Consider the following 9,330-nt stretch of genomic DNA (forward strand, 5'->3'; position numbering starts at 1 on the left):
TCCCTCACCGCTATTTTCTAGTCATTAGATGCTAGACTTCTCTCTGCCACTAATGGCTGACCGCTAGATGGTGAGCCTACTAAACCCTAAGCTGGTGGACAGTGGACTTAAATTCTTTCTCATGTTGACGGGAAATTTGTATCTTTATATCTTCTAATGTTCTTTGATTCTATCTCTTAGACTCAGAGAGTTCTGCACAGACAACACTTGAAATTCTCAGACAGTGTTTGAATTCCTTCCCTCGCTTCTGAGTGTTTTCTTCTCCAGGCTACACATCTAGCTTTCCCCAGCTGGTCTTGATGTAATCCTGTTTCCTACTCTTCCGTTCCCTGGATACTCTCCTTTGGACAGACCTCAGTGTTTGAATATCTTCTCATAGCTGTATGAATTTGGGCTAACCACTTCAGCCTTCTGAGCCTTGGTTTCATCATCTGTCAAATGGGAATAATAATTACCCTACCTCATAGGATTGTTGGGAAATCACATGAAATAATGTCTATTGAGTGCTTAATACAATACCAAACACATATGGGGTCCAGAGTATTGTAGATCTACCTACCCAGCATAAAATACAACCAGACCAGCATTTTCCATTTCTGGACATTCTACATACAACAAAAAATAATTCCATTGCCTTTCAAATCATCTTTCAATTATTTGTGGTTTTGCATAAATAATTATACAATTTGCCTAAATAATTATGCAATAAATAATTTTTAAAAAATGCCTTGTTCCACTAGCTTTTGAGACTTATCTATTTTTTTTTTTAGCCTGGTTACCCTCCCACTCTCTCCAAGGCAGATCTCTAGGCCAAGGGCAGGTCCCAGGAGTGATAGTGGAGCTACCTGAGAAAGACACAGTAGAGAGAACAGGTTGTTGAGAATACTGATTTCTAAATCTTCAAGGCTAGTTACCCTATGCATTGGAAAGAGCATGGGTGTTTTTGTACATACAGACAGGAATTTGAATCCTGGTTCTGCCACTTCCTAGTTGTGATCCTAGGCATTATTTCTCTTGAGTCTCAGTTTCCTCATCTGCAAAACAGGGCAAATACTCTCAACTTTATAAAATTATTGTAAAGACTAAATGAGAAAATATATGTAAAACACCGAGTGGTGTCTGATATTTTGTAGATTCTTACTAAATACTGATTTCTTCACTGTCCTACTCTTTCTCTGCAACTGGCAGGAGCTTATTCTTCGGGCCTGGAGTCATCAGGAACAGCTCCTCATGAATGGTTATTTCCTTCTCTGGAAACAATGCCATTTTACATGTGTAGAGTGCTTTGTAACTTACAAAGCACCTTGTACCTGTGCTATCTTGCTTGCACTTTATAAACTTAAAGAAGCAGATAGAATGGGGTTATTATTCCCATTTTACAAATACAGGTGAACAGAGAGAAGTGACTAAGATCAGAGGGCTGTGGATTAGTGAAACTGGGAGTCATCTCCTTACTCCAAGCTCAACATTTCTTCCACTGTGCCCTCTCTGGTTAAGTAACTGGTTGCTTGGATTGGCCGAGGCTAAGGATCCTTGAGGCCATCTGTTGGCACTCCTCACTTGCTCATCATCATCTCTCATGTCTCTCCTTCATGAAGAATTTGCTTCAGCAGCAATTCTGTCTGCACTATCCCATACTTAATCATTTCTTTCACATGCCATCTCCTCGGTCTGCAACTAATCCATCTTTTTTCTTTGCCCCAATACCCAGATTACAATTTGCAGGCTTCCAGAACCAGAAAGGCTTCTAGGATTGGCTGTACTTGCCTGGGTTCACACCCTTACTCATCAGCCCCTCAGACTCAGAGTGGCACTGCCCTACCTTGCACTTGACGACAGGCAGCTCGGAAAGAGGGTTCTTCGGGAGTTGGTGCAGCTGTGACCTTGGTTCCCCCGGCAAGACAAAAAGCTCCTTGAGGGCAGGGGTTGGGTCTTCCAGTTCTCTGGTCTCCCCAAGACAGGGCTCTGCCCACAGTGGGCGATCAAAGCTGCTGATTGCCTGACAGGGGGATGGACTGGATGACCTATGAGGTTACACTCAGCCTCCTGACTGCTATTCTACGATGACACCTACTTCATCCACTTTGTGGTCCTTGCTCCCCCAATAAGCCATGTCCTATTGTGTTGCTTGGCCTTTGCACATGCTTCTTTCTGGAATGCCATTTTCTTTCTTCTCTACCTGGAAAACTGCTATTAAGCTTTTAAGGATACAGTTCATCTGTCACCTCCTCTGTGAGGCATTCCCTGCCAAATTTCCCAAACAGAACAGCTCCCTTCTTGATGTTTCCATAGCATTTGTTCAACAAATATTTACTGGGAGCTATGCTGAAAAAAAAATAGTCCTGCCCTCAAGGAGCTCATGGTCTAGTGGGAAGACCAATGAGTAAAAAGATGAACTGACTAGGGTATGACAGGCGCTGTGATGGAGAGAGTCTGTGGGAGAATAAAGACAGCCAGGGAAAGTTTCCCAGAAGAGGGGGCTCCTGAGCTTCCACCATGGCCCTTTGCACACAGTCGTACAATAGTAAGCCACTATCTCTAATTCCCACCAGCAGCTTGGGAGCAAGTACATTCCTTCATTACTTTTGAACACTTGATATTGAATGTGGTGCTTAGCTCATAATTGGCATACAGTGTTTGTCAAAATGAATACATTTGAATTGAATGGCCAAAGTTACCCTTCCAGGCCAAAGGCTCTGAAAACTTACTCAGCAGAAAGAAAGATATTTGGCATCTTTCCTGCCAGGAAGAGCCTCTAGGTACAAGATGATCCTGATACCCTTGTACCCCAACTACCTGCCCCAGCATTTTTGTGTTCCCAGGGCCTAGAACAGTGCCTGGCACATGGTAGGTTCTTGATAAATGTTTGAAGAAAGGAAGCAAGGGAGAAAGGGAGGGAGGGAGGGGGGATGGGAGGAAGGAAGGAAGGAAAGAAGGAAGGGCAGTAAGGAAGGTAGGGAAGGAATATGGGAGGAAAGGAAGGAAGGAATTCTAGCAAGGAATACTTACTGCAGGATAGACATGGCCAATCTGAGCAGTCCTCCCTATGTGGAGCTCATCTTCATCCTCCTCTTCTGTTGTTTTTCTGTATACTGGGTTGTCAAAATTCATGCTTTTGGTGTTCTTCCGCTTCCAATTTCTCCAGATCAGGTAGCCACTCATACACAGGAGGGCAATTACCGCTGGAGGAAGAGACACATTACATTGGACCTCCAGCAGGCTCCAGCCCCATTGCTCAGATGTCAGTGCAGCTGTTGCCACCTCTCTAATTTTATTGCCCTTGTAGCTCAGACTGTTTCTGTATATTCTTTTTCTACTGCTTGGAAGGCCTTCTCCCATCTTCTCCTTCACTAACTACTCATTCTTAAAGATCCAGCTCAAATGTGAAGTCTTGCTCAACTTTTTGAGGTAGAGTCAGTTGCTCCCTCACATATGTTCCCAGACCATGGTATCATACTTTATATACGTGTACTCCAAATGAGACTGTGCTCTCTGAGGGCAAATCGTGTCTTTCTTTCTCTATGCCCAGTGCCTCACACTGAGTGGGTAATCGCTAACATGTGCTGACTGAATGAGTAACTTCCTTCACCATGTCTTTTCCCTAATGCTCCTGCTTTTATGGATTTCCCTAAGAAAACTATTTTCTCCCCATATTAGAGGGGATCTGCAAGAAAACTATTTTCTCCCCATATTAGAGGGGATCTCTAGAAAAAGAGTAGGGAAACACAGACTCCAAGTTAGTATAAATGAATATATTAACAAATAAAGGAGGAAATTCTCAAACAGAGCCAGGCAAAAATGAGCCAAACAGCTTCATAAGATAGTAAGAAGTCTTTCTGAGTATTCACGTGGAGGCCAGATAACAGCTATCCAGGATGCTTTAGAGGGGGTTTCTACTTTGGTAAGATTATAATAATTGATTGTAATAGTTGATACCCGTTAAAGATAGAAACAAGGCACACATGCTTGTTATCACTGCTACTATTTATTGTCTTGGAGATCTAGCTATGCAGTAAGACCAAATAAAAAGTTGAAGGGTACACATAGGGGAAAAGGAAAAACTAAACTGATATTGTACATTTGGAAAGATTAGAAAAGCAGATGAAAAACTTTTAGAAATAATTTTAGTTCAAAAAGAATTCACATAAAAATCATTGGCTTTTATATTAATCCACAATAACTAATTAGAAAATGAAATGGAATAAGAACACATTTGTAATAGCCCAATAAAAACTATGAAATGCCTGGGATAACCTAATAAGAAAGTACAAGTCCTATATGATCTACAAAATACTATCGAAGAATATAAAAGAAGGCTCAAGTAGACATGTCATGTTCCTTGATGGGAAGCTTCAATATTTTAAAAATGTAAATTCTCTCCATATCGATTTATATATGCAAAGAATAAGATCCCATCATAATTTTTATAGGATTAACAACATTATTCTAAAGTTCATCTAGAAGAGAAATTGAATAAAAGTAGCTAGGAAAATGTTGCAAGAATAATAATGCCCTATCAGACATTAAGACATCACAAAGTTGCACTTCTAAGATATAGGAATAGACAGATAATTGGTGGAGAAGAATAAACAGCCTAGAAGCAGATCAAAGTATATATAGGCCTGTAGTTTATAATTAAAGATGATAATTAAAGTCAGAAGGAAAGGACTATTCAGTAATAGTCTTGGGAAAACTAGATAGGCATGTAGGAAAAAAAGAGTTCAATCTCTACCTCACACCATACTCTAAAATAAATTCCAAAATGGATTAATATCTAAATACTAAAAAAGTTTAAACTAGTAGAAAAACACGTAGGGAGATCTTTTAATAATTTAGAGTGAGGCAGACCTTCCTAAGCAAGGTATCCAGAAATCATATCACAAAAGATTAGCAAATCTGATACTTAAATTTTTAAATTTATGCATGGCAAAAGATACCATAAACAAATTTCAAGTGACAGTATGGGAGAAACTATTTCTAACTTATGTTCCAAATGTTTAATATCCATTATGCATAAATATTTGTATAAATAAGTAAGAATAAGACAAAGAAGCAGTAGAAAAATAAGAAAAGACCATGGATAGGCAATTTATTAGGATGAAATATAAATGGCCAATAAGCTTATGAAAATATACTATAACTCACAGGGAAATACTCGAGAAAGAATACTAATTTTTCATCCTTCAGATTTGCAGAAATTTAAAATTTTTGATTATATCAGGGAAACAGCACACACATGCCTTTCTATAGAGCAGAGGATGTCAGGAAAGGGGTTGATTTCTCATTCACTAAACCATGCTCAGTTTATTTTCCACTTACTCCACTCAAAATAGCCTGGAATAGTCTCACTATCATCTTTACTGTGGAAGCTTTTCAAGGCCAATTCAAATGCCATCTTCTCCAGAAGTACCACTCCCTCTCCTCCACAGAACATTACGACACATTATAATATGTATTAACACCTCTCTTGTATCATTTTTTTAATGACTAAGTCTGATTAAAGACTAAAAATGCTTAAAGTCTTTTACCTTTCTTCCCTTGATCCATGGCATTTGGCACAGTCCTTTGTACAGTGTAGAAATTTTTAAAATATTCACTCATTAACTCACTACCACAGTGAGGATTTCCAGGATAAGTGGGCAAAACGAATAAGGGAAATAAGTCTATGTATGGACAATCACAATTCAAAGATCCCACCAAGAGATGAGACTAGTATGAGAGACAGGATGTACAGGATACCATATGAACATGGGGAGGGGAGAGAATGAATCAGCCCCATGGTTCTCTGTGAGGTTTAACCAAATATTATATTCTGGCTGTACTGAACTCCTTTCTAGTTATAAACCCACCTACAACTCACATGCCATTTTCCATTCCTGGCTTTGTTCATGCTGTCTTCACCGCCTGGGTTGCCCTTGCTCCTTCTTCACTTGGCTGACTCAGTTCAAATGTCATTTCCACTAGGAGACCTTCCCTGCCCACTTACTTTCTCTCTCAATTCTAAGTTAGGTGCTCCTCAGCTCAGTACTTCCGCTAAACCACATTTGGCTTAATTTTAGGACTTGCCGTGTCATAATCAAATTATCTGTGTTATGTGTGTCTCTCCAATAAGAAAATAAACTTTTGGAGGACAGGAAACATGCTTTATCCATTTTTAACCACCTTTCCTCCCCATATCACACAGAGTCTGATACATCACAGCTGCTTGATAAATGTTGAAAATGAATCAGAAAGAAGCAAGAAAGTATGATTAAAGGAACAGTGAGCACAGCGAGCAGTTCTAATTAATTCAACAAAAATTTTATTTACCATGTGCCAGACACTGCTAGGAGCTGGAGAGAGTGGAGAGCAAGAGACACCAGCCCTGGCCCCATGGAGCCTATAGTTCAGTTTCACATGGCTGACATGCAGAGTGTGAATGAGGGGGAAATGGGGGATGCATCTGGATGCTTGCCTGGGGCCAGGTCCTAAAGGGCTTCATGCACCAAGCTAAGAAACCAAATCAAATCAGGACTGAGAGATAGGCAGGAAGGCTGCTAGGGCAGGAAAAAAAGCCAGTGAGCTAAGTGCTCTACCCTTCTAGTGCTTTTCCCCAGACCCTGGGCAGGATCTCTCTTTTCTTCCCAATGACCTGGGGCCACACTCACCGATGGGAACAATGATCCCAATGACAGCAGCAGTGACTGTTGAGCCCATCTTGCCACCTTCATTCCCATCTGTAAAATACAAACATTTGCAGAATTATGTCTTTGTTTCTCATGGTCTGTTGTGGTCTGTCTGTCCAGTTTTAGTAAAGTAATTAAAATGTGATTTGTATTGTGTAGTGGAATCAAGAGCATAGACTCCTGGGTCAGACTCCTTGGGTTCAAGTCCAGCTCTACTATTCACTACTTGTTTGACCTTAGCAAGTTATTATATATTATAAGCATTATATTTCTTTATCTTTAACATGGGGATAATCATATTGCCTATCTCCTAGGCACATTGTGAAGATTAAATGAGATGATTCATGTAAAATGCTTACTTAGTGCCTGGCACTGCCTTGTCTAGTTCAAAGAGGGTAGGGAGTGGGGTAGAGTTTGTGACACCTAAATAAACTAAAGTATATAAAATCATATTCTAAACTGAAAAGTACTTGGAATGTAGTTTTTAAAAAGTATGTTGTGCCATCATTTTCACTCTTCTAACCATCTTCATTGTAACATTTGTATAGCACTTCGTAGTTTAGAAGGTATTTTTCCCTTGGATCCTCATTATAGCCCTTGAAGCATGAAAAGGGGCTATCATCTACATTTGCTGCAAGAGAGGGGATAATTGCCCCTGGAAGTGGCCCAAATGCCATCTTCCCAGTGTGTCTGTTTCTCCAAGTTACTCTAATGAAATCTAATTATTAAGGGGAGAAAACAGCCACACCGTTTATAAAGCTTACGGTGACATTGACACTGTCTTCTCTCTCCGGGGCCCGAGCAGACAGTGGACAACAATATTAAAGCCTAGAACAAGATGAAATTAGTAGAGAGACTCATACAGGCTCTGCCCTGTATGAAGGGAACTGGAATTCATACATGTTCCACCTGCCTCTCCAAACTTAAGGGTAAGTGCTCAACTTAGAAAATCAGCTTCTGCTTGCAGGACAGGCCCAATTAGAAAGGTGCTGCTGAGCTGCTTAGTTTCTGGGCCATGAATGTATGGGAAGGTTTATCCTCTGAAATGAACTCCCCTTGGCAGGTAACTCAATTAGAAAGGTATTTGCTGGTTAATGAGATGGAACATTTCTAGCAGTGACAATTACTGCTCCTGATGATTTAATAAGTGGTAAACTTAATTACTTTTACCCCAGGGTTTGGAAGAAGGCACAAGCAGACTAGTTACGGATATCACTTTTTAAGGAACCTACCGAGGGTGCTGAGAACTGGGACCATATCTTTTAAACTTTCCAGAGCTGAAGGACACTCTCTCATATACATGTCAGTAACACGTGACACACAGACACACACCCAGAGTCAGCAGAGGCTGTGTGTGTGAGCACTTCTAACTTATACCGCTACTTTTGCCTCTCATGGCATATAGGGAAGGGGTTATTATTACATTTTGTAGGTGAGGAAACTGAGATTCAGAGACAGGAAGTAGATTCCCTTGAGACCCTCCATAAGTTAGGGGCATATAAGACTCCTAATAGCAGGTGGGCACTCTGCCTCCCTCTACTTCCTCCTCAGAGATATCTAATATTCAGCTCTGGTATGATCTTTTCTTCCCACATATTCTCCCATCCTGGCTTCCCATATGATGAAAGAAGGCAGAACTCATGTCCTTACAATGCTGGGAGTGGTTGCTGGTTGCAGGGCTTGGGGTAGACGGGCTGATGCTGGAAGCCCTGGGGACATTAACTGAGCTTGGGACCGCAGCTGCCAGGCTTGGTGTCTCTGTGCTGTGGTTCTGGTAGCTGGGGCTGTGGATGGTGGCCCCAGGGGCTCTTGTATCGGCTACTGTCCTCGTCGTGGTAGAGGCTAACGTCGTAGTTGAGGTAGATTGAGGTGCTGGAGGGGAAATACCATCGATGTCACATGGACAGATAATTCTGTTGCTTTAGTGCCTAAATTATTGCCTCTATGGGTTATACTTATGAACACATCCTCATGGCTCAGCTCAAATGCCACTTCTGTGAAGGCTTTCCTAATCCTCCTGAATGGGCCGTGATCTTTTCTTTAGCTGAATCCCAAGCACTGTGTCTGTGTTTCTACTGAACATTGATTTGATAAAGATGAGTCATTAAAACAGTGCTGTAGAATTAGATGTGGGCAAGACCACCATTAAAGTCTGGGAGGAGGGGAATCTAGAAGGATTTTACACACATATTGTTATACCATTAGGTTTCAATTCTCCCTCCACTTTTATAAGTGGATCTGGAAATCATAAGTGATGCGGCAGACTTATGCTCAAACAAAAGGCCTTAGCCATGCATCAAGACTAGGGAACGAATATAAATTTATATGGTTGAAGTATTAACTATTAGTCCAAATCATATCACAAAGTTAAGTTCTAGGTGAGAAATAGGCAAGCTCATAGTCACCTATATATAAACAGTAATTAAAGCCATGGGGATCAAGGGGTCTTAATTCGAGGTCCTCAGGGGCACCAGAAAGCCCCTGAAACTGAATTTAAAATGTTGTCCGTATATGTGCATTTTTCTTGGGAGTGAGAAGAGAAACCTTTGTTAGGACCCTGGAAGACAACAGCATCCAAGAAAAATAAAGAAAAGGAACCTGCAGAGGCAACATGAAGCCAGAGCAGGTGGAGGAAAACCAGGGTGTACAGTGTCCCAGTAGCCAA

At 40.9% G+C, this 9,330-nt stretch overlaps 1 protein-coding gene across 1 annotated transcript in view; it reads right to left on the reverse strand.

The window, feature by feature from the left end:
- LRP8 (LDL receptor related protein 8) overlaps positions 1 to 9,330 on the reverse strand; it is a gene marked incomplete at its 5' end in the record, with an annotated part of 71,901 nt that overhangs the window by 2,227 nt on the left and 60,344 nt on the right. The window contains 4 exons of the mRNA XM_025051990.1: positions 1,823 to 1,999; positions 3,010 to 3,182; positions 6,648 to 6,716; positions 8,316 to 8,537. Of these exons, the coding sequence (XP_024907758.1) occupies positions 1,823 to 1,999; positions 3,010 to 3,182; positions 6,648 to 6,716; positions 8,316 to 8,537 (641 nt within the window). The remainder of the gene's footprint in view (positions 1 to 1,822; positions 2,000 to 3,009; positions 3,183 to 6,647; positions 6,717 to 8,315; positions 8,538 to 9,330) is intronic.

This window comes from Pteropus alecto, unplaced genomic scaffold (assembly GCF_000325575.1).
Source record: "Pteropus alecto unplaced genomic scaffold, ASM32557v1 scaffold25, whole genome shotgun sequence".
Taxonomy (NCBI): domain Eukaryota; kingdom Metazoa; phylum Chordata; class Mammalia; order Chiroptera; family Pteropodidae; genus Pteropus; species Pteropus alecto.